The sequence below is a fragment of the Lissotriton helveticus genome, chromosome 1_1 (assembly GCF_964261635.1).
Source record: "Lissotriton helveticus chromosome 1_1, aLisHel1.1, whole genome shotgun sequence".
NCBI classification, from domain to species: domain Eukaryota; kingdom Metazoa; phylum Chordata; class Amphibia; order Caudata; family Salamandridae; genus Lissotriton; species Lissotriton helveticus.
Window position 1 is genome coordinate 1338227921 of NC_136057.1, and position 26364 is coordinate 1338254284.

General features: G+C 42.7%; 1 protein-coding gene across 8 annotated transcripts in view; it reads left to right on the forward strand.

Annotated features, from left to right (window-relative positions):
* CYP4F22 (cytochrome P450 family 4 subfamily F member 22) overlaps positions 1–26364 on the forward strand; it is a 288015-nt gene that overhangs the window by 174375 nt on the left and 87276 nt on the right. For 3 of the 8 annotated variants that reach the window (XM_078682584.1, XM_078682611.1, XM_078682620.1), the window contains exon 3: positions 25458–25602. The exons of 2 other annotated variants lie outside the window; for them this stretch is intronic. In XM_078682584.1, the coding sequence (XP_078538710.1) occupies positions 25458–25602 (145 nt within the window). Of the gene's footprint in view, positions 1–8371; positions 8517–12887; positions 13033–25241; positions 25353–25457; positions 25603–26364 lie in introns of those variants that run through there. 3 more of the 8 variants (XM_078682642.1, XM_078682636.1, XM_078682594.1) reach the window with 3 other exon arrangements.

The window sequence follows — 26364 nt, forward strand, 5'->3', positions numbered from 1 at the left end:
ACTGGAACATCTCACCCTCTTAAAACAAGAGGTTCTCGCTCTGTTACAAAATCATGCGATGGAACCAGTCCCATTACAACATCAGGGGACTGGTGTGTCCTCTCTGTATTTCTTAATTACAGAAAAGGACAGCTCTCTCAGGCCTTTACTAGACAACAGACAGCTAAATCTCTACATTCAGTCAGACCACTTCTACATGGTCACCCTTCAACAGGTGCTCCCATTCCTTCAGCAAGGCAACTTTCTATCCACCCTAGATCTAAAGGACGCCTACTTCCATATTCCCATTCACCCGGCTCACAGAAAATATCTCAGGTTTTTGGTGGGTGGACAACATTATCAGTTCATAGTTCTCCCATTCGGGGTAACTACACCACCCAGAGTCTTCACCAAGTGCCTGGCAGTAGTCGCTGCTCATTTAAGAAGACATCATTCACGTCTTCCCTTATCTGGACGACTGGCTAATAAAAGCTCAAACAAGGTAGCTGCTTAAACCACACTCACAAAATAGTTCAGCTGCTTCACGACTTGGGATTCACTGTAAACCTCACCAAGTCTCACCTCCAGCTGTCCAGGGCCGGCTCTAGGCTCATGGTGGCCCTGTGCAGGGAGCGTAGGTAGGGGGCCCCGGAAGAGGGGGTCCGGGCGGGGCGGAGTATGTAGCAATCTTAAAATTAGTACCTTTATAACATTCTGGGCATAGTTTAACTTTGACGACTTTGTTAGAAGAGACACTGCACATATACGATAATTGATTTCTCTCCCGCATTTTAAGCTGCTGCTGTATTTTATTTGAAAGACACACCACCCTATACTATTGCGCCGGCCGCTATGAACACTGGAAGGCATTGGACATGATCTATTATGCACTAGCTACTTGTAGCAAGAGTCACAGTGACATGAACATATGAAAGTTCAGTTAGTGAAAATTAAACATATCAAGAAGTGCCATGTTCCAAGTGACCATTTGACACACATAACTGCCTACAATGGATTCTGAAATTGAAAAAAAATACATATACAAAACTATGCTCAGCCTCTTTACAAAATAAGGGAGAATCGTACTGATTGAAGAAAGCATCCAATTTTAATTTCAAACCACAAGTAAAGTTAAAGTTGCCTTCCTCATGCCAAGCTATAAAAAACACAGATAGACATCACTTTTATGTATAACAGTCGAAAACGTAACATGGGCCCCCGGATCCCCTGCGGTGCACACCCCTCAGGTGTCACCCTGCTTTACATTAAAAATAAGATTGGTATATCTAAGCGAAGGGAAATTTTACGATCATTTGCTTGAATTATGACACTGATAAGGGTGCACGAGATTTGAGCATAGGAAAATCAATGCACAGGTGACGGGAATAAAATGAGCAGGGCACTTACTAGACATTACAATTAAATATCCAGGCTGTCTGACTGGCGGGCACAGCCCGGGAAAATATCTCGTCTGATTTTGCATATCTTGCCGATTGAAATATAACAAAAACCACCTGCATCAAAGGCCACTTTCAAGATTTGGTAAATGCAAGCAGGGCGAACAGACAGATAAGTACCCCGGCCTGAATCCTTGCAGTCCAGGCAATGTGCCTTTCGAATATATGTTTGTTTATTCTTCACATTGAGTAATTAATGACTGTCGTCTTTTTAGGACGGAGTTTAAGTTTTGACCTTAATGGAGCACCACAAAGCAACCAAAATCAAGAAATGACCTAACATTTTTGTGAGGTCATATTCTAAGAAGTAGTGAAAGTGGGGGTTACGCACAACAGTCACGTTTTCAGATTACTTTTTGTGTGATGATATTTCATACATACTGACATTTTAGAAGAGGAAAGTTGGAGATTTCACAGGGCCGCCAAAATCCCTGCCAGGGGCCGCCACGAATATGTATGTATCCGATTCCTCGTGGCGGCCCCTGGGGTTTGGCGGCCCTGTGCAGGTGCACACTTTGCACATGCCTAAAGCCGGCCCTGAGCTGTCCAACATGCAAGCGTAGGTAGGAGCCACGATAGACACTCACAAAGCTCTAGCATACCCCGACCAAGTCAGGGTATTCAACATACAAAATCTGATATCACAATTTCAGCCCCAATACTTACTGCCAGCCCAAGTCTTTATGCAATTAATCGGCATGATGACTTCTTGCACTCTAATCGTTCCTTATGCAAGACTTCAAATGGGTTCCCTTCAGGAATGCTTAGCACAACAGTGGAATCAGGCTCGGGGTCCGTTAACAAATCTAGTGTTGATGGACGGCCGCACCCATCGCTCTCTGCAGTGATGGAATACACAAAACCTTTCCAAGGGGCGGCCATTCATCGACCCGATTACACAGATAGTGCTAACAGCAGACGCACCGCTCACTGGTTGGGGAGCTCATCTTCAAAATCATACCATTCAGGGCATGTTGTCCCTGCAACAAAATCAACTACAAATAAACTATCTGGAGCTACTAGCAATTTTTCTAGCATTGACATCTTTTCAATTGCATCTAGTAGGCAAATCTGTCCTAGTTCGTACAGACAATATGACAGCAATGTTGCTGTCATCAAAGACAACAGATCCACGAATGGGAACTACATCCTCAAGTTCTCCTCCCATTCTTCCAAATTTGGGGCTACCCAGAAATAGATCTCTTTGCCACACACCTCAATGGCAAATGCCCAAGCTTTGCATCCAGGCATCATCACACATTGTCCAAAGGCAATGCCCTATGGATGAATTGGTCAGGAAAATGTGCTTCCTCTTTTCCACCGATCCCGCTAATTCCATTAGTGGTTTGGAAGCTCAAACAACATTCCCTGACAATGATCCTAGTTGCTCCCATATGGGCTCGACAACCATCAGTAGTTACTCACCAAAAACGATACCTCTCCCCTAAGCTTCTCACTCAGAACCATGGAGAGATAAGACATCCAGATCCAAGTCAACTCAACCTTGCGATCTGGTACCTGAAGTCAAAGAGTTTGGCTACCTTAACCTTCCGCCAGACTGCATGAACGTCATTAAAGATGCTAGATGCCCTACCACAAGAGCATGCTATGAAGCAAGTGGAAAAGATGTGTCATTTACTGTACAAACAATTAAATCAATCCACTTGATGTTTCCATCCAAAACATCATTTGCAATTTGTTACACCTACAGCGTTCTAACTTAGCATATGCATATATATGCTTACACCTTGCTGTAATAGCTGCGTACCTACAAAGAAAACAGACAACACTTGTCTTTGTTTTGAGTTCCTGCAATCAAAGCCTTCGTGGAAGGACTCAAAAGAATCATTCCTCCTAGACTTCCACCCTCTCCAGCGTGGAATCTTAATATAGTCCTTACTAGACTCATGGGCCCACCCTTTGGGCCATTGCACAAATGCGAACTACAATTTCGCACCTGTAAGGTAGCCTTCCTTAAAGCCATCACATCTCTTAGAAGAGTAAGTGAGCTCCAAGCGTCAACTATACAAGGACCATTTTTACAAATTCACCAAAATAAAGTGGTTCTTAGGACTAACCCCAAATTTCTACCTAAAGTCGTTTCTGCATTTCATCTCAACCAGTCTGTTGAGTTACCTGTTTTTTTCCTCAACCAGACTCCGTGGGAGAACGTGCTCTTCACACATTGGATGTTAAAAGAGCCATTCTATATTACATAAAGTGAAATAAATCCTTTTGAAAAACTAAACAACTCTTTGTTGCTTTTTCACCACCGCATAAAGGCAATCCCATTCAAAAGCAGGTATTGCACAGTGGATAGTTAAATGCATCCAAAGATGCTACATTAAAGCTAAGCGCACATTAACAATTCCCCCTAGGGCGCACTCTACACGCAAACTAGGGGCTTCTATGGCATTCTTAGGGAACATACCTTTAGATGACATCTGTAAGGCTGCAACATGGTCTACACCACATACGTTCACAAAGCACTATTGTGTAGATGTGTTAGCAAAACAACAAGCTAGCGTGGGCCAGGCAGTTTTAAGAACACTATTTCAAACCACTGCAATTTATACAGGTTAGCCACCGCTGGGGAGATAACTGCTGTATAGTCTATGCTAAAGCATATGATCTACACTTCACATGCCTCGAACGGAAAATGCTACTTACCCAGTATGCATCTGTTCTTGGCATATAGAGCTGTAGAATCATATGCGCCCACCCACCTCCCCGGGTACCTATACCTGTTGCAGTGTAATCTTACTTGGATACGTTATACATGGACATCTCTTTCACTACTCTTACTAACTCCATCATCACCCTTTATGGCAAACAATCTGGGGTTAAAGCCAATTCCCATGCGTGCTATCATCGAAAGGAGGAGTCACCTACCTCGTGACGGGAAAGACTTCTTTGACGAACAACAAAGTGCAAACATCCGAACCCAACACTAGATGGTGATCTATGCTAAAGCATATGATTCTACAGCTCTATATGCCAAGATCACATGCATACTGGGGAAGTAGCATTTTCCTTTTCTCTGAAGGCGACTTCTGAGGTCGTGAGTGACTGTGCCCTGGTGAGATGCGATAAGAAATGGGGAACCGGTCTTCATAAAAAACAGCATCTCAAATGCCATAATTCAGATCTACTCTTGGCTCTTGTGATGACAGTGACACCTGTGTGCTTGTGAGTGGGCCAAATCTGGTCATTGTTCTACAATGAATCATGAGGGACAAATGCACCGATGTCGACACCAGACCATATCCTGACAGCAGGTCCTGTGTTCATTCATGGGGCAGTTTTTATTTTCTTGGGAGCTGCCTATTGATCATTGTTTTTTCCCCTTGTCATATGCACAGCAGCGGTTGATTTTGAGCTGTTCCTAGTAGCTTCTTAGTTTAACTTGTGAGTTCACCACTTAGCAAAGTGGAGCACTCGAAGTTCAGGTGAAGAGCTCTGAGGTGGACAGAAAAACTCAGCTGTTGGGCTCCACCAACTGAGGAAAGCCCAGTACTGGAGGTCACTGTATTTTGTTGTATGTGGACTCTGATAAAGAAGTGCAGTTGTTTACAAGTAGGTGCCGAGCACCGGCACACATTGGCACTGTCTAAAGTTAGGAGGTTGGTAGGATCTGGAATATAATCTTTGGTTTAGTATCCAACTGCCAAACATGAGGTGGCTACTTCTAAAGTGTTTGATACGTATTGATGACTTGACAGGCATGAAACCCCTCCATCTATCAATGCAAAAACGAATGGCGGAGTCGAGCGGCAATAAGTAATGTTAGAAACTTTGGCTCACATATATCTTAATTGTTTAAAACTGTAATTTTTGTATTATATATTTTTATTAAACATACATCAGTTGCAGTGTACAGTGTAACATCGGCGGGCGTTTGGTGATATAAACACAGAAGCATACATGCCCAACTCTGTAATCCACTGGTACAACAGTTATTCCGGAGCTCATCTCCTTTACCCCATTAATCATTATTTTCTCATTATTTATAACTGTGCATGATTTGAACCTGCTTACAAATATTTACAATAACTATCCATGTACTACTCATTCTAAACTTAGGGTTCTATAGTGTTGGGCCTTGACACCTGTCAACCATTTTTGGGGATTTATTGAGGGGGGTCGCACACTCTTAATTTTCAGAATCCCAGTCAGATATAATGATTGTATAGAACCACAGATCGATAAGTCATTGTGTAGAGCTTCACAGCGATTGCTCAAAGAAGCTGCAGCCAAACATTGTGATGACGGATCATGAGGGAACGTTCGTATCCAGCTTTCAAGCAGTCCTGTGCCTAAAATGACCATCCGTGCTCGGAACTGCTGGTCAAGCACTGATGGGGCTTGTTGGACTTGGCCCTTTTTGCTGGGTCATCCTTAAACTTTTTGCCTTTTTCCTAGCCTTTTTTCTGACATGGTGTTGGTGGTTTTAGGACTCCGGACACTTTAGCACTGATGTCCAGTGTAAAGTGCGTGTGCGCTCTTTGTTACTTACGGTAAGATTGGTCTACACCTGTTTGGCCTATTTGATTTTCCTGTCAGTCCCTTCTAAAGTGGTATCTCCTATTCCCGGCGCTGGTAAATGCTACTGGTGGGCTTGCAGCGCTGATTGCGCCACCCATCAAAGTAGCCTTTCAAATCTATCTCAGGCCTTTGCCATTGCAGGGCCTGTGCACGCCGAGTTACTGCCGCTGTGACATGGCGCCTAAAGTTTGTGCCATGTTTGTGACCCCCCCCCCTTTACTGCATGTCAGTCACCCCTAAGGTAGGCCCTAGCTAGCCCTATTGGCAGGGTGCATTGTAGGTAAAAGGTAGGACATGTACCTTAAGTGCGTGACATGTCCTGGTAGTGACAAACAGCCATTTTGGTTTCTCACTACAGTGAGGTTGCCCTCCCATAGGAATGCATTGGGGATTCCCTGATAATTGTTTCAGTGGTAATTCCTGATATGAGAGGAGCAGCGTGGTCAAGTTTAGTATATTTGGAATGGTAAAAATAAATGCTGCGCAATGGTGTGCGCAGATTTATTATAACTATTTTAGAAATGCCACTTTTAGAAGTTGGCATTTCTGTCTGCTATGTGTCTGCCTGCCTGATGTGAATTGCATGTTTGGCTTTTGAATGACAGGGGCTGGTGAGGTGTGTGTGGCTCCATGAGGGGCAGGGTGAGTCAGCACTAGGCTGAATGGGACATCTGCATTTGAAGTAGTGGGAGGAGAAGTCCCTGTTCCCTGAATAGGTCTGTGCCTAGCCTGTACAATGCTGACTCCGCCCCCCTGTGGCGTGTCTGATGACGAGCCCCCACCTGACATAAAGTGCTCCAATTCCCTCCTGAACCAGTTTAGACTGGATCCCCAAGCCTTGTGCCAGGGTAGACAAAGCCAAGATTTAATATAAATATAGGGGCTGTGACCCCATGAATTTTGTGGTGTTCCTGTACTTGCTGGAGCTTGCTGCTGCTGTGGGCCCTGGAGGAACCACCACATGGCTTGCCTCCCTCCTGGATGGCCCTGTGTGTGCACCTCCCTGGGCCCAGCTATGCCCCTTGGACCCTGAAGAACGCATGCGCCATGTGAGCGCTTTACTTTTACTTCCAGGACGAGAGGAGCATGCTTGTCTGGATTTGCAGCACAGAGCTGGAGCCCATCTAGAGGGAATCCCGACGTGGAGCTTCCGCGCACTTCTGCTGATCTGGAGCCCACGCGGCTCCCATGCACCTTTGACAAGCGGGTGCCCACCCTGCATTTGGTGTTTCCTAGCGGGTGCCCACCCCGTGTTTGGTGTTTGTTGGCGGGTGCCCACCCCGCTTATGTGTTTATTATGAGGCAGGTGCCCACGCCGCACTTTAGTGCAAAAGGGGACTCTGCTGCCCACAGTTCTAAAATCCAAGCCCATTGAATGGATTTGGGCAGGAAGTGGGAACTCTGTTGCTCATGGAGTCGCTTTATATATGGACAACTAGAGTACAATCTTTAAACACTTCGTATATGTGACCAGATGCAAATCCCAAAGGATGAATTTAAATGCTTCATTTTAAATAGTGTCTCTCACAGACGGCTCTTAATGCTCCACGTCGGAGGTGCCTGCATTCCCATAGCCAGGTAACCGGAAGTCCCACCTCCGCTCCTTGGCCTGATTGGATATTGCCTGGGGCTAGCGCCGTAACTCTCAACGTCAAACGATTAGGAATGTTGGGAGAGACATTCCTGTTGCCTTGTCCATGCTGAATGACACCAGTGGAACATACTGACCATTAGAAAGAATGCAGTTCATTTTCCAGTCCCAGACTAACAATGCCTGCTACCGCCTTCTGGCAACAGTGGATGGTTCTGCAAGTTGTAAACCTATGATGCTAACAAATATATACTACATTCACCAACCACTTTCCATCATTCAAACAAATAATGAGACACACTGCAAGTTAGAATCCTGAGTGAAATTTACGTTTTAGGCTGAATCTATGGTCTATTTGAAAACATTCAGCTCATCTAAATATGATGCCTCTGACACGTCATCAGCTCCCAAAAATAAAAAAAATTATGAGAAATGGCAGTGAAATGTTTCTTTCTATTTTCCCCGGAAAGCACAAGAATGTGTCTGTGCATCCTGAGTATTATCATGAGCTTGGAGCATACTGGAACATTCAGGACTTCTTTATGTTTAATATTCATCACACAGTATGCTACATTTTTACATTATTCTACTCACCATTTCATGAGGGTTCTGACTGAATGAGTCGAGACTGAGTCAGCTATATTACTTGCATAAAACAAACTGTGTTCCTTATAATGAACTGCGCATGTCCGACCCACATTGCACCCTCTTCATAATTTTTTTTAAATGTAGCTGGTGTAAATGTATGGAGGAAGAAGAACCCTTCTTTTTCGTTTTGTATTTTATGGTTGATTTCCAGTTTATACCTTCTGAGGAGACGATGAAAGAAGTGGCTGAGTTACTGAAAACCTTCCCCCACACAATCCTTACGTGGATGGGACCCATCATGCCTATTCTTACAGTAGTTCATCCGGAGTACGTCAAGCCTTTGGTGTCTGCTTCAGGTACAGTAGCCGTGCTGCACAGTGAGTGGCGCCGTAGATACACGAGGCTGCATGAGACCCTTGTACTCTTGGTTCAGTCGTGTGTGATCACTGGGCGGTTGATGTTGAGGGCAACCTGCCCAACATTGCCAAGATGGAGTTAAGAGTTTACTGGTGACTGTTGTGACTGGCAGATGCGCATGAAACTGGTGATAACTGCGACACCAGAAGTGGTTAGATATTTTTGATGGTGGAATCTAGGGCGGACTCTTTGACATTGGTGGTGCCTGGCAGATGTGAAATTGCTGTTGATGGTGGCTCCTTAGACAGGTGGATCTGAAAGAGGTCCGTGGTGATGTCAGGTGTAAGTATTGACTCTAGTACTATACCACCCACTACAGAAGGTGGGAAATGCTCTCTGTCAGTTTAGTGCCTGAAGTGAAGTTACTTCCACTATTTAATGCATTACTGCTTAGTAATTTTAGTGCAGGTGGTAGTCTATTTTCCATCAAATCATCATAACCATCAGAAATATCATGAGCATTTATATAGGGCTGAAAACCAACAGCCGCTACCGGAAATGTAGATGAGCTTTAGTTGTAATACACTCCATTGATGTCAAAGGAGTCTTTTGTAACTGGGTCACTGACCCCACTACTACAAGTCACTTACAATGTGTGCACAGTTGTTTTACCGATGATTCTTACACCCACTAGAAATGTGTTCCACCTGCTGTAGAGGGTTATGCCATACTGCTAGTGGTAAATGTAATTATTACATGACTATTTTGCTACCAATAGCAATACCAAACTACCAGTATTGTCGCTCTGCAGCGTGTTATTTACCAATTTACTGCCAGATGTATTTTTTCCATAATGAGCCCCTGTGCCCATTCCTGGGCACATAAAATACCACAAACACCACCACCACTCGAGGAATACACGTAATGGCAGTCAAGAAACTCCTAAATCACAAAAATATACTTTTAAAATGGTTTTCCTTTTTAATGAATACAATTAAATCTTCAACATTTTTTGCACATTAAGGCCAGGGCAAACCCCAGTGAGCCCACTCCTGTTTTGAGGTTGAAGCATCACCACTCCAATATGTCTGCCTTATTCACTCTTTCTTTTGCAGGTTATTTCAGAGCTGCTTAGATCTGCTTTTCCTACTCTTTCTCTCCTCCTCCATGCTCCTTATAGTTCACAAAGCTGCCTGCATCCTAGCTCCGCTTAGCAAGGGGGTTCTTCTCCCTGTAGGTGCAGTCATTGGAGGAGGATTAGGTCTCCTTCGGGAAGGAAATTTGCAGTCTGACGGGGATTGCAAGTTTGAACAATTTCATCCTTCTCTTGATCTTTGCTCGTCTCTGACCTCTTTGGACTCCCTATAACCGGTTGATCATTTGGACGACCACAGCTGCATTACCATTCAACGTATCATCCACACTTTGCTGCACTGTTTGTCATTGAGTTACTTGTTATTTCAATAATTCCGACCATTACATGCATTACTAAACTATATTTATTTCTTAACTTTACTTGTTCATCACTTCTACCGTTATTATATATTTATATTCAGTTTGTTTTTTCTCTATTCCTTTTTTGGTCTCATGTACCGGAGAGCATAAGCTGTCTGGCTGGGAAAGACCTCTTGTTGGATTACGAAGCTTAAAGTGTGCTTTGGGTCATCCTATTGCTTACCATTGGTTGGGTTTATTGTCGCTTTCATTTGTGGGTAATGAAAAGTTGCAGTGCTCAAAGAGTATGTGCTAATAAAGAGTGATAAAAGAGTGATATTTAAAATTGGCTACCATGGTGCCTAAGAACAAATTTTATTAAGGCGGACACCATGATGACAAAGTTAAAAACAGAGTGTAGATAGTGGTTCAACAAATACTACTATCACTCTTTATTAGCACATACTCTTTGAGCCCTGCAACTGTTCATTACCCACAGCTCATAATACAACTGCTGCCTGGCTTTCCATCACTGGCGGATCCGACACTAGAGTTTCCTCGCGATATTTGATAGTGAGGAACCTAGTGGATACCAGTCTGTATTCAAAAATCCCAGATGATGAAGTTCCGCCAATTGGTGGGCTGATGGGTTTTCTTTTCTTTTCTTCTCTTCCTTTGCTCCACTTATTAGTTTATACACACACTCTCTCATGAGAAAGCAGACACTTTCCAGCCTTTCTAGACCAGTAGCACCCCTCTTGTGTTTTTTGAATGTTTCCTTGTCCCTATAAGGATATGTGCATAACTTGGGTCTCTCGCTACCCAAGGGGTTACCTGAGGCCCTAGATGGCGGATAAGAGTGCTGGGTCCTTACCAAAAACCCTGGAAATTCTGTTTTCACTTCCAGGCATACATTAACAGTGGTGTGATGGACATCAAGGGATTTTTAAAGCCTTGGTGGAGGGCATTTTGCAGGAGGCTGCCATTTCCTAGTGTGTTGTGGTGGATTTTCACATGAGGTTCTACCAGATGGGCTAGGTTTGTTTACTTGATAAAACTGGATATCATCTTAAAGGTAGTTCTGCCACCAAGATGATGACATTCACGACTATAAATTACCCTCCTTCTAAGTTAGGATTATGTGGGGTGCCTGGACGGAGCAGGTGTCTTCGCTCAAGATTAGACCGGGTCTCAATACAATGATGTATGTTACTGATTGTGATGAGGGCTGGCTGTCTGAATTCCCCTAATGGAGAATTTGCCAACTTAAGGGACTGCTCCCTTAACATTTGGGAAGGCACTTATGAGTGGGTGGTATCATTGTGTAATGTTATACTCACACCTGCTGAGCCAGTGGCTTTACCTTCTGACAACTTTGCTCCCAGAACAACATCTCTAAATTTGGAAACTTTTTTTCTGCAGCAATTGAAAGAATTACTAAAACAGTTAATGTGATGGACTTATTTGAGGAACAACACTTAGCTCCTTTTGACAACTTAAAAATATAAGGACCATATGCACAAAACCTTTTGTTGGACGTAAACCCTGTGATTCGCTAAATTATTGGGTTTGCGACTGTTCCCATGTTTTATAGTATATACTAAACCCATTTTAAGAGTCGGCAGTCTATTACCACTCTTATAATTGGATTTTTAAATATATTATGAATTAGAATGTCTAAGTGGCATTGTAGGAAGTTGGAGTTTTATGTGGTGATGCTGGTTAGGCTTCACCATGTAATACCCTCACAAACCTCAAAAATGGTCCTTGGATTCACAATAATAAGTCCTTAGCTCAGTCCTGGTAGAGTGGCAAAGAGCAGCCAGACTTTACTAGAGGAATATGCATTCTATAGCACCAACGTGGATGATAATTGAAACAGCACTAAAGAAATCTGACACCAATTTATAAAAATCTGATTTTTATCTTAATTTAGACACCAAATGAACAAAATCAGATGCATATAACCGGAGTTATAGACTTAGGAAGCAATATAAAATCAGTGCAAAATAATACTGTGAAACTTTATCCTTGTGGTCAATGGTAAATGCCACTAGTGACAATCAGTCACTTGTAGGTCAAGTTGCATGGGACCCAAGAAGGGTAACGGTGATGCGGGTCCCAGGACCAAGTCAGTTTGATTTTACCTGGCACTAGAAGTCCTTCTGGACCCTGTTATGTGCCTTCCATAAAACTATATAAGACTTAAGCCATCAACCTGGTAATCAATCAATCAATCAATCAATCATAGACATTTATAGAGCGCTCTACTTACCCGGAGGGTCTCAAGGCGCTTGGGGGAGGGGGTGCTGCTACTGCCCGAACAGTCAGGTCTTGAGCTTCTTCCTGAAGGCGAGGTGGTCTTGGGTCAGGCGCAGGTCGGTCGGTCGGGAGTTCCAGGTCTTGGCGGCCAGGTAGGAGAAGGACCTTCCTCCTGTTGTCGTTCTTCGGATGCGGGGGACGGCGGCGAGGGCGTGACTGGCTGATAGGAGGTGTCGTTTGGGATCGTAGAAGTTGATGCGGGTGTTGAGGTAGCTCGGGCCTTGATCGTGGAGGGCTTTGTGTGCGTGGGTGAGGAGACGGAAGGTGATTCTCTTGTTGACCGGGAGCCAGTGCAGGTCTCTTAGGTGTCCGGAGATGTGGCTGTGTCGTGGGACGTCGAGGATGAGTCTGGCTGAGGCGTTCTGGATCCGTTGGTAACAGAAGGAGCGGGGAAACATTACAATGAAGGAAAGTAAAGTGTAAAATCGTGGAACAAGGTGTGCAACTGGTGAAACTGCATTATAAGACCCTCATGCCACCTACCAAAGGTATTCTTTCAAGATACTCCCTCCTGTGTCCCACTCTATTTAGCATTAAGGTGCTGTCACTGCAAATATGGCTGATGTGCCAGTAATTAACTGCTGTCTGTTTTGTTTTTTGTGGTTAATTTCTAGTTTAATCCAGATGAAGAGGGGTTGAAAGAAGTTTCAGAAAGAGTAAAAACAATGCCTCATGTAATCCTGACATGGTTTGGACCCTTCATTCCATTTGTGTCCCTTGTGCATCCAGAGTACCTTAAGCCTTTGGTGACCGCGTCAGGTACAGTAACATGTGATGATGCTTGGGGTAGGTTCAGCTGCATGGCTTTAGAGGGTTGTAGACTGTACCTTGGCTTGGTGTAGATCAACTGTGGTCCTTCCGGAGCGGAGCAATGGTAGACTTTCAAGATAACTAATAAATGGAAAAATTATTCTATTTTGATTCCGTTCATATAAATGTATCTCATGTTGGTATCCTGAAATGTGACATTCAAACATTGGTCAATTCTGGTGAGGAAGTATGTGTTTGTTGATGGTGACATATGACACAGATACAGATGAGATGGTAATAGTGGTGATGTTTGCAACAGTGGGTCGTTTGGCTTCGTGGTGATGGAATAGTTGTACAGATGTGCAGAATGTTCCTTTGTGTAAACAAAATTCTGCATATTTTAAGCTGCAAATTGTTAAAGTTGGAGAGTTTTTAAACACACTGAAGGCTTTTCCATTGGTGAAGGTTTTCTAAGTAAAATTCAAGTTTGAAAAATTGCCATGAAATATCGGGCTTGATAAATCAATTTGCTGCAAAAAAGATGTTATAAACAAGTAGAAGAATGTACAATACGATCATTTAAAAAAAAAAATCTCGAACGTATTTTACATCTTTTTAGGTAAGCTCAATCTTTCTTAAAGTTACAAAGCTTTAGCAAATGACACAGTTATAGATGCCTTTTAGGAGTTGAATTGGAATTGTTGTTCTTAGCATTGTAAATGTTATATGGAATGTTTAATGGCAGCTAGTATGAAACAAAACCCCACCTCATGCAGTGATCATGAAAAATTGTGAAGTTTGATTTTCATCCAGTTGTCTTGTTACTTTATAGGAGTAACTAATTGGCACTTCTGCAGACTTCATGAAGAATTTCATGAACTTTCAAAAGTTCTAGCGGGCGATAATGACTGAATTTTGGCATTCCTATTGTCTTCAGTATATGAGGAAGCATGTTGGTGTTGACTGTGTTATGTTGTGGGGTGAGACGTGGTTCAGATCATGAATGGTGCTTCCTGTTGTAAATTTAATTGAATGAGCTTGGTAGTGATGTTGGTCCCGGGCTTGTTCCAAACATATGAAATAAATGGTGGGGTGTCGTACGTAGTAGGGATTGACTGAAATCCTTGATGATGGCACTTGGGGTAAGTGCAGTTGGATATGTTGGATGGAGTGTAGGGAACAATGGTCCTGTTGTGTTGTAAAGCACTTTATGTAGCCCTAATATTGGATGCGCTCCCTGATAGTGATACATAACGTAAGTTTTCTACACTGAGTTTAGTGGTGATGATGTCTTTTGGTGATATTGCTTTTGGGTGAGATTTGGGTAGTTTGGGAAGTCTTGAAGACTTTGGTTTGAATGCAGTCACTGCTCATGACAGCTATGATTAGTGCATGTGGGTGTGTGCATCTGTAGTTGCTGAGCCTTGTGTTTAAGGGCTGCAAAAGATCAGTGGTGGCAACTGTCGTAACTATTATTTGATGAGTTTGGTGGCAACTTTGGCACCTACCGTGGCTGAAGCTGGATCAGATTGCACATGAAGACAGTCCCGGGGGAGGCTGGATGAACACAGGTCGTAAAATCGGGTCCTGGTTACATGCAGTTAGAATTACAGAAATAGTGGATATCCTTAACCCGTTCGTGCTGATGACGGCTCCCGGCCGTCATGAGTTACGGTGGGCATGTGCTGATAACGGCCGAGAGCCGTCATTACCACGCCCGCGATCGGAATGTCCCGCACAGGCGCGGAATTCCGGCTGCAGCCAGGGGGTTAAATAGAGATACTCTCAGATCACTGTTACTCAAGGGGTACTCATTTGACTGACTTAGGAAGGATCAACTGTTGAGCCAATCTCACTTAGACTCGAATGTGCATCTGTGTGTATAAAGCATGTATTCAGTGTGTCTTAGGCCACTTGGAGGGACACATTGCATTATTCCTTTTGTAATATATTCAGGTGTTTGGTTGTTTACTGCGCTACGTGTGGCATTCAGCACTTTGTCAGATTTGCTTTGTCATTGGCAACCAACAAAGGCGATGGAGTTGTGACATTATCTGTTCACCAATAGGAGTGCGTGCTTGCGCATCACTGCAGCAGGCACTTAACCCACTGAGATGCAATAGGGTAACCCTTATTTTAACCAACCAGTTATTAAACACTATATTAAGAAACCTTGACAGATAGTGTAACAAAACAATATAACGTGCTGAAGGGGAGAAAAGGCAGTTTACAGTAATGCAAGAAAGAGGAGACGCAACAAAGACTAGTCGCGTCAGGGCCGCCCTATTTTGTCTCCGTTACGGGTACTCCTTTCAACACCTCTTGAACATTAACCTAGAGGGGTTGTGGTTTGCTCAAATGAAAGAAAACATTTTATCACCCAACACTGTAGCTAAACAAACAACCTCAGCAATACAACCCGACCATACATACGATGTTTTGACAATTTTGCAGCAATCACCTCTACGTATTCTTTTTGTCGTGTTGTTTGACACTGCCCTGGCTATTTTCTTTGTATCTCCCAGTACGTCGCTCCCCGTACAGCATCTTCTGTAATGTACACATATGCACATCTCATGCATCTAGAACACACATTTGAACAGGGAACATACAAGAGGGACATTGGAAAATAGCTTTGTAAATAAACTTAACGCCATTTGCTGGCCGTCACTCAACTTGGTCTAGTTCAAGTTGCAAGTTACTTACTGGACCCGAATGAGTTGAAAGTATCAACGTCTCACCTAATCTAGTCATTTTTCAGCTCTGCGGCACCCAAGAACTTTTTTCTTTTTATTCCAAGTTGATTCATAGTTGAGGGATATAGCAGCTCATTTATTAAGTTCTTTGAGATTTTCAGATGAAATATGGGCTACAGACTGGAAGTAAGTTAAATCAGGAACCCCCCATGAGATTATAAGGGCAAAAGCGAATGAAAGAAATAAGTAACAGTGCGGGAGGGATGGGGGCAACAAGCAATGGAGCGAGAGGGGGGCAGGATGAAAAAAAAAAAAGTACATCAACCTGAGCGCAACCAGCAGAAGGACACATATAACTAAAGGTTTCAATCAGTAGTTTGTTCATGCTCTCTATCATAGGAACAACACGAAGACGAAAGTGTAACCAGATGTGCTGACCGGACACAATGAGCAATCAGAAGAAATGAAATCAGAGTGATCATTAAGCCAACCAATATTAAGTAATTGGTGGGCGCCAAGCCCCTTTTTTTTTTTTTTCCGATGCATCAGTGTCGCCAAGAGCTGCATGCAGGATCGACCTAACAAGGACCTGCTCACTAAGCGGTATGCTGCCCCCACTGCACTTGTGCTACTAAATTCCTGGTGACGATAGTAGCCTTCCACCACTTTGATTATAGGGATTTAGAGCCCCTCCTTAGCCAACAAGACAGCAGTCCGTAAGACAGGCCTAAGTCACGGCATACACGCGTGATCCATGTTTGCCTATGACAACAAAATCAGCATTAGGGATCCAGACATCAGCGAAGGTGGGGCACTCTGGGGAGGGATGCATGTCCATTACTATGCAGAAGACTTTTCCGTCCCAACAGCTACTCTTCAAGGTCCCCCTTTTTCGTCATATTTTTATAGGATGGTGATCTTTCAGTGTCTTGAGTTCCACATTGTGGAATAACTTTACCTTTGAGCTTCTGCAAATCTGTTGGCATCTATTGTAAGACTTGGATCTTCCGTTCAATGCGCTCCCTCAGCTCATGTATCCATCCCCGTCTTTTCTCCTTTGCCTTGACACCTGTCTTGGCACCAAGATACTCTTGGGTGTAACTTTGCACTGTTCTTGGTGAGGGCAGAATGATAACTTTCAAATCAAATTCCCAGAAGGCAACCAAGGGAGAGGGTTAACTGAACAGTCAACTTTGAATCATCACCGGGGTTCTCATATTATATTATTAAGTAAATACCGCTGTTAGGCTCATGTTGGAATTGTTATGCAGCTCTACTATATAATGACAATGGAGGCATAGTTTACTGACATGATGTGCGACATCGAATACTGAGACGAAGCCAGAGGTGGGCACATATCCATTGTAGTCCTCCCAAGTGATATTGCTCACTGATTCATCAGCCACCTGAACTTTGGAAATTTAAATGAGAAAAGCTAATTAATTGAAGACTATAAAAAATGGGGCTGTATTTTTAGGCGGAGAAGTTGGCAATTCTTTTTTATAAATTATGTAAATGTCCATGCATCAGAGGTCAGCTAAACCAATTGCCCTACTCTCTGGCTGTTTGGTGTTGCTATTTTAATATTAAGTGAATTGCACTTGACGTTTATATCCTATAGTGTGCTTTCCCCACTACAGTGATGTTTGTTGATAATTGGTGTCGTAAGGTGGCAAAACCCAATGGCTCAGAATCTGGACTGTATTACTACCAATTTTTATATGGGCAATATGATTTTATAATTGACACCTTTTTAAATGTGGTTTAGTTGACAGATGGAAAAGGCCTGCTAACTCTTTTTGACACTTCTTAGTCTGGAGTGTGAATGCGCCCTGGCTGTCTGTGGGCTGTGTGCCCAGAAACACCAGAGATGGTGGGCATGTTTGCATGATAAGCAGGGATGCTTGTCGAGATGGCTTTGTAAATGAGGCAGCTGCTTTTGAAGACGCTGAGTGTCTGCTAGGGGAGCCGAAGGAGTTCCATCGGGAACAGGGTGGGTTGAGAGGGAGGATGTGATCACATTTCTTAAAGCCATATATCTGACATGGGTGGCATGTAGGATGGCCGACATGGGTGCCAGTGTGGAGTCTGTAAGCCCTTGGGCACCAGTTTTGCCACCATCCAAATTCAAGAGTATGAAGCCCTCAACAGCAGTTCTGAAGTCGTATTCTGTAAGAAGCTGTTTCACCTTTTTTAGGAAAGAGCTGGTGCAGGTCATTTTTGTGTTTTTTTCCTGGAATGTATTCCTTGAGGATGGGGTAGTGTAGAGGGTGAATCCAAATGACTTGGCATTTGGTGAAAGTTGGTGTTCAAACTTTGAAGGTTCATGTCTTTGTGCCAGATTTGCACTGCTTCTTTTGTGTTGTTCTTAGAAAATGACAGGAGTTCTGTCTTGGTTGGTTTGAGCTTCAGGTATGTGCTGGACTTCCAGGTCTGGAAGACATGCAGGCAATGTTTGAGTCATTGGATGTCTCTAGCTAAGGAGACTCAAGTTGATATTAGTTCCGTTTTGTGAGATGATGTTTGGAAGAGAATGGACTTCAAAGATGTTTATTTTCCCTAACTCATGCAGCAAAAAGTTTGAAAGAACTTGAGATTGAGTTTTGTCCACTTGCAATGCTTGTTATTTGTATTCATCTGGGAATGATACTCTTACTTCTTGGCTCTTAGCAGTGGCTTGTGGCACTATGTATTTGCAATAAATATGAATTTCTACTCACAGGCATGATTCTTTAGGAACCTTATGTGAAAAAGAGAATCTCAAGATGTTATTAGTGCAGTGGGGCATTGTGGGATTACTCTCAGCATCATAATGAGTCTTACAAACTACCTCTGTAACTAGGACAAATAATTATTTTTGTTACATTATATTCTGAACTCAAACACTAGTTGGCAAATAATGCAGAGGATGATGATTCTAGAATTCTTTTAAGCTCCAAGGCAACTGCTACAGGTAAGTACATTTGTTTTCTTAAGGCTGGCTCTCTTAGTATGATGAGGTGATTGATGAGGAATAAAGTAGTGTATAAAGCAAATTATAAAAAATTTGGTACACAAGCCTAGGTGTTGGAAAGCACCTGTACCTGACTTTCAGCTGCAACAATTCCCCAAGACCAACATTACAATAAGACCCCAAATTAGCCCCATTTATTACTAGGAGATTGAATGTGCGGCACCTTTCTCCATCTGTCTCTGTGGAACATCAGGTACTGTCTCAACCTGATACTTTAAGGTCCACAGATCTAAGGGAAGGTATCCACGTGCATGTGCTGCTCCTCCAACTCTTTAGTATTTAAATTACCTCACCTCGTTGTTTACAGCCCAGCGCAGTGGAAGGGTAAGTGCAGCAGTGTCTCTCCTTCCACTGGCAAACCCCACCTTCCTCAGGTCTGTAAATGACTGTAGGAAGTGGGGATCTAGAGTTGCTCCAAAGTCATCAGGGACAATGTCTGCAGATCATTGTTTGAAGGTGTGTTGGTCTAATCAGTTCACTGGAAGCAAACCAACACTACCCAGAATGCACTAGGCTATCACCTTAATGTCGAGGACAGGAAACAGTGTTCATAATGGCATGGTGGGAGGTGGTCACACAATGCTCTTTGCAATGTCTCCTTCATACTGCTGAAAGTGGATGCTGCCTGCTCCGTGCCCTCACGGAGTGAGTGGAATAGCCTGCACTGGAAATGAGGGAGTGAATCCTGAAGCGGGGTGGCAGAGGGTGTCTCGATACAGTTACTGTCTTTTCAATAAATAAATTGTAGCCGGAGTTGCCACGTGAGGGAAGTGGGAAATGGCGATAATTTGCAATGCATTGCTTAATGTATGTCAGTAGACCGTGGAGGGATACTCGGAGCAAGGCCGCATAGTGTGACCTAACTCTGAATAATTGTTTGCAGGCGAAGAGCACTGAGGAGGGGATGCAGGATGTAGACCGGATCATCTGCCAACACGTTCACATCTGCGTTTGGTGGTTCACCCCCTACCTCCCAATAATCCTAGTCTTTCATCCGGATTGCCTAGGCGCTCTCCTCAGAGCATCAGGTAGCACCACCACAATGCAAAATGAGTGGCACATGTTTTGAAAATCTAAATCATAATTATGAATATTATTTTAACGTTATCTTATATGTTATGTTTTGAGATTATTTGTTTGGTGCATAATCTGTAGCTGGTATTGTAGTGTGAAAAAGCATCAAAGACCTTCTGTCTTGCACCGAGGTATACTAAAGTCTCTGGCAAGGAGCGCTCGGCTAAGGAAGGAGGAACTCATGATAAAGATCCTGGTGTGGTGATACTTTTTCCTCAGGAATGGTAATAAAAGGCCTGGTTACAATTGACATCTCTCAAAAGGAGTTAAAATAAATTTAATAACTAAAAACAGGAACAGTTCAAGAGTTTAGATGAGTGTTTCCTCTAAAAGAGAAAAGCTTTTGGAAATTTTGAAAGAATTTAATGTATGGTTGTGCTAAACAATAACATAGTATGCATAAAAAAGTTACATTTGCAGTTGCCTACATTTATTTTGTCCTCTGATCACCAGAGTGCGAGAACATGTGGTAGTGAAAGGTGTTCTTGTGATTTTGCAACTGGTGAAGGTAGGCTGTAGGGCATTCCAGACCTTTTCAAGATGTTATGTTAAGGCCATATTTTTTTGAGCGCACGGCTGCCCAAGGGGGCGTCCCGGCGCTTTTGCAAAGAGGCCTAAGATCTACAGACACATAGAGGAGCAGCACAGTTGTCAAAAGAATTACACAGAAAAGAGGAGAGTCTTCAACTCTTTCCTAAACGCCAGGAGGTTCGTAGCTTTGCGTAGAGGGAGAGGGAGCTCATTCCAACATCGGGCTGCCACAAATTGAAAGGCTCGTTCTCCCATCCGAACACGCTTAGCCGGAGGCACCTCCAATTTAGCCAGATCGGCAGATCGTAACACCCTCCGAGGCACATAGAAAGCAATCCGCTTCCTAATATAATTAGGACCGATGGAATGAAGGGCTTTGAAGGCCAGCGTAAGAATTTTAAATCTAATTCTTTTCGAAATAGGCAGCCAGTGCAGCCTATTCAAAAGCAGTTGTGCGCTTGTTCTCCTTGGCAAGCCGAAGATAGCTCTGGCCGCCGAATTTTGCACAACTTGCAGTCTGGCCAGAAGATACTTGGGCAGACCTGCAAAGAGTGCATTGGCGTAATCTAATCTAGATCCCACCAACGCCTGCACTACTGTCTTCCGATATTGTACGGACAGCAGAGGAAGAAACTTCCTCAACATCTTGAGGATGCCAAAACATTTCCCAGATAGCCCCATAACATGGGGACTAAACGAGAGCGCATCATCAAGCAGCACTCCCAGATTTTTTGCTTGGGAAGATGATTGCTCAGGGGGAAACATGTCCTGGGGCCACCAGGACTTCCAGTCCGGATCAGGAGCACAGCCGAAGAAAAGCAACTCAGACTTATCTGAGTTGCACTTCAGGCTGTGCCTCAGAAACCACGCGAATACTGCACTCAAACAGCGCTTTATCCTGTCGCCATCAAAAGCCTCACCTTTGCTGCAAGTGAACAAAAGCTGGGTGTCATCAGCATATGAGATGACCCGGGCCCCATAAGTCTCCGCTACAAGCGCCAGAGGAGCCATATAGATATTAAATATGGTGGGGCTCAGAATGGACCCTTGAGGAACCCCAACCTCTAGCGCTTGCATTTCAGCGGAGAACGGGGGAGCCCAGATCACCTGCCGGCGGCCCGATAGGAAAGACTTAAACCAGTCCAACACCGTCCCCCGCAGGCCGATCTCCCTGAGTCTTAAAAGGAGACCCGCATGAGGGACGGTGTCAAAGGCCGCCGACAAGTCCAACAGGACTAACATAGCCTTCCCCCCCCGGTCGAGCGTCTCCCTGATGGCGTCGGTCACCTCCACGAGGGCCGTCTCCGTGCTGTAATTCGCACGGAAACCAGATTGAGAATCATGCAGAATGTTATTCTTCTCAATAAAGGTGGTAAGAGTGAGTTGAACATGCTTCTCAACTACCTTCGCCAGAGCAGGGAGGAGGGAAATCGGTCTATAGTTAGTCCATTGCAGCGGATCTAACTGAGGCTTTTTGATAAGCGGCAGAATGAGTGCATGTTTCCACTCCCGCTGCACCGCTCCGGAACTCAAAGATAAATTGAGCAAAGATGTTATGTGTTATTCTGTGTAAGATGAGCCCTTGAGGCAAAACTGGTTGATTTGTTGGGAAAAATATGTGCCAGAACCCAATACCTAGAACTTTGGGGCTGAAGAGAAATGCATCCAAAATCTGTTCGATAGAAGGGCATGAATGAGGGGTTGGAACCTTGCTGTGTATTGGATAATTTACTTACATAGCTCTTTCCTTTTGGAATCTTCCTCTTACTGTAACTATACCATGTTAGGTGTGGCCTGACCATTTTTCTTTAAATGTGTTTCAGTACACTTATTCGCTCTAACAACAAATCCTATTGATTTGTTTTTCGAATATATTTTATTCAGCAAGTTAATTTAAATAGGTTAATGCTTTAAGTCGTAATTTAATAACATTTCAACAAGGGAGACCCAAGGATCACTGGGGACGAGACTTGGGGTAATAACTATAACAAAAAGCACACTGGTTACCTAGTAACAATACCTTAGATGCAAAAATACAAATGTAAATAAAATGTATTCAAAGAAGTTTATGAAAAACAATTTCAAGACAGATAGCAGTGCGATGAATAATGGTGCAAAACAAACGTGCTCGGTGCACTCTTTAGAGGTGAAACACAAAAGTGATAAATCGTGATCAACAAGAGTAACAACAAACATAAGAATGGCCTGGGCCATTCCGGAAAGTTCTAAACAATCATACAGGGTCTATGTTTTTGAAGTAGACAGTGTTTCGATCCCATTAAAAATGGCAGTATCTTCATCAGGACTCGGCAAATACAACAAACCAGAGAGAGAGCTGAAATAGTAATAGAGAAAGGGTGATCAGAGTGAGGGTAAGAAAAAGAAAATCTATACATATTATTATAATTGGCCATTTGAGGATAACATATTCCTCCTTTCTAATTTAAATAGTTAATCATAGAAAATACTGTTTACATCATATTATGCAACTCGTTTTCTACCTGGTTAAATTTTATTTAGCTCCCCCAGTTGTTTGTAAATTTTTGACACACTTAAAGCACACTTCACTTTTCATATTAACTAATAGTAACAGTGAAATGCACACGTTGACAGTGTACGATTACTTCTGTATTTGACCTAAAGCGCACAGCCTCTCTGATGACGCATCGGTCACTCGGGATATGAGATTCCCTTCTCTGTTTTTCCAACTTCTTTCCGATGTGGCACCACCAGATGTGCTCATTCCCCAAATTGATTGCTCAAGAGAAATCCTGTTAATCTCCTAAACCAAACCTAAGGTTTTCATGGTCTTTATTCATTTCATTATCCATTGGTACTGCAGTGGAAACAGCACAACGGCAACAGCCTCATATAGCATCCCGTGGAAGTGCAAATTAGAGCAACTAATATTTAACAGTGATTAGGAATTAGCACAAATAATGCTTGCTCTTATCAGCAGATTTCAGCTGGTGGTAACAGGAAGTGAAAAGAAATCAAACGTGGAGTAGTAGATGTCTAAACGACGCAAATAGTGTTTGTGTACATTATTCACTTTTTAACATCTGTAAATCAGATGACAAAATTATAGAATAATTTCCACAAATGTAGAGCGTGTGACCAAATTTGACAAGGTCATCATATATGATTCTAATTAATGAAACACTTGCTAGTCCAATATTATTCATTTTGTGATATGTATGTATGTGGTATTTCTATATCACATACCTAACCTAAGGCTGCAAAGCGCTCACCACTTAGTTGGTGAGCCTGCAACTAAAAAAAAGTATTTTACCTGAGGTACACAAACTGTATGGGGGCAGCATTGTACTTCTTTGTATAGTGGGTGATGGTACATTTTCTGGGACATGTTTAGTTCTTCACTGTTTAGAGACCATTCAGTATAATAAGTGCTAAAGCGCAGCCGTTGCTGGATTCAATCCTGTAAGGACTTCTGCTTCTGAATTTGGTACATTCGATCTTCAGTGTTTGATTTTCGATTCTTTCACAGTCACATTCACACAAGCGTACCGCGTCACATTCTGTTTTTGGTTTAAATGTTTGTATGTCATCATCAATGACAAACACTTTCCCTCCATCTCTGTGGCTGGTATCAGTAGATTACCAGTGTAATTCATGTGTGTCTCTTGACTGGTGTTGTGCCAATAAACATATGCTTCGTTAAATTTGCTGGAGTCTCCCTTATTGGACATCCTGCTTACTAAAATATATCTCCTTTGGGGCCATATGTATCAAGGCAAAATGGGTTCGCAAACGCCGAAATTCGCAGAATTCCGGCGTTTGCGAACCCATTTTCGCTAAATGGTATGTATGAAACATTTTTGGTGCAAATTAAGGAATTGCTAAATTTGCCATTCCTTATTTTGCGATTGCTTGTAAGGAATTGCAAATTTTGCGATTCCTTAAATGCAATGTATCAAGGAAAAAAACATTCCAAAATGCCATTAAGGAATCGCAAATTACCACCAACTTCTAGTTGGTGGTAAGTTGCGAATTCTTTTAAAAAAGCATTTTTTTTTAAATCAAAAGGTGCCATGTGACGCTCATACATGCCCTTGGGGCATGTATGTGCGCCATATGCGCACACGTCATTTTCAGGGGTGCAGCAGGGTGTTCTTGAGACACCCCTGCACCCTTGAAAATATTCACTATTTGCGATTAGCATATTGCGATTCGCAAATTTCCCCTTCATTCCTATGGGCCTCCTGGCCCATAGAAATGAATGGGAAATTATTCCTTAATTGCGATTAGCAATTTGCTAATCGCAATTAAGGAATTTTAAGGAATCGCTAAAAAGAAGTGATTTCCTACATACATACCATTTTGCGATTTCTAAATAGCGATTCCTTAAAAATCGCTTTTTAGGAATCGCAAAACGGAATGTTGGAACATATGGCCCTTGGTCAAATAAATACTGAGATGGATTTTGCGATGAATACATCATGTTGATTATTGATCTAAGGTGTCTTGTGAAGCTCTGAGATGTTGCATTAGAACCACAAATGACGCTCAGGAACGCCAGAGTTGCTCTTTATATGTCTTTATGGTTGCACAAGCCCGCCCTCTTGACGAGTAACAATAAAAACATATTATTACTTCCCTTAGGTTCTTACTGACTGCATGCGTGACCTCTGCGGAGCTAGGTTCTCCAGTATTATGTATGCTTTGCTTCTATACACCCGGACCACAGACAATGGAGGTGGATCGATGGAGGTGCTGGGTGCAGGAAATTAAATGTCAGTTTTTATTCATGTCAGAAAGCGTTCCTCTGTTGGAGCAGTGGAAGACAGCCCGTGACTTCGCTTTTCAGATGCAAGACATCTGCCACTGTCCATCTGGACAAAACAGGAGGAGTAGACATTTTAGTTCACAAGAGTGTAGACAAAAAAGCGAACACTCCTTAAAAAACAAGAAGTACAAGAGGTGAAAATGGAATAACACTGCCTTAAGCCACCTACTAAAGATATTCTTGGAAGATGTACTGCCGTGCTCCAGTGGTAATGCTTAATTTACCAATTTAAGTTATTACCAATTGAAATATTTTTGAGCTGGAAAAAAATCTATAAATACTGGCTGTTTGTTTTATGTGATTTAACTTCCAGGTTACACCTAATGAACATGGGTTAAGAGTGTTGGCTGAAAGAGTAAAAACCTTTCAACAAATTACCCTGGTATGGCTTGGACCCTTCAAACCTCTTGTGTCATTGGTTCATCCGGATTATGTCAAGCCTGTGGTGGTCGCGTCAGGTACAGTAACTTGCAACAGTACTGGGTAGGTGGTGCTGAGGAGCATTAGTGAAGTAGCGATTGTACCTGGGGTGTGTGTGTGTAGATTGTGGATGTGCTACCTTGGTGTACAAGGGCTGGAGCAATGATAGACTTCAGGATAACCAATTGTCAAATTTAGATTAATTGTATGTAAATGTATCTTGTGCCGATGTTCTGAAAATCTGACATGGTCCAACTTTTGGCAATTCTGAACTAAATGGATGTGACTGGTGGCGGATGTCACACGAGGTATGTGTAGATGGAATGAGATCAGTGGTGGTTGTTGTTAGTTATGCTGATAGTGATGATGGTACAGCTTGTAGTGATTTGCAGAGTTTGCACTTGGTCATGCAAAAGTCTGCATGATTGAAAGGCTGCAATGTGTTGAAAAGGTACAAAGAATGAATGTAGTTGAATGTTTCGTCATTAGGGATGTTTCTTTTATTTAAAATTATACTTCGAAAAAAATCTCCTTTTAAAATGTTAGAATAAAAAAATTATTCTGCAAAAGGAAAATGTTTTAAATACGAAGAGTATTTACAATACAATCTCCAGTTTAACATAATGTCTCTAAGTTGTTTTAAACCATTTCAGCAGACAAGTTAAACTTTTTTTCAAGTTACTTCAGTATAGGAAATTAGAAATAATTTTACCAAAGTTACAGAAACCAGGGAGGAGTTAAATTTGTATTGTTGGTCCAACCTTTCTACATGTTACTCAGGATTTTCAATGACACTTTTT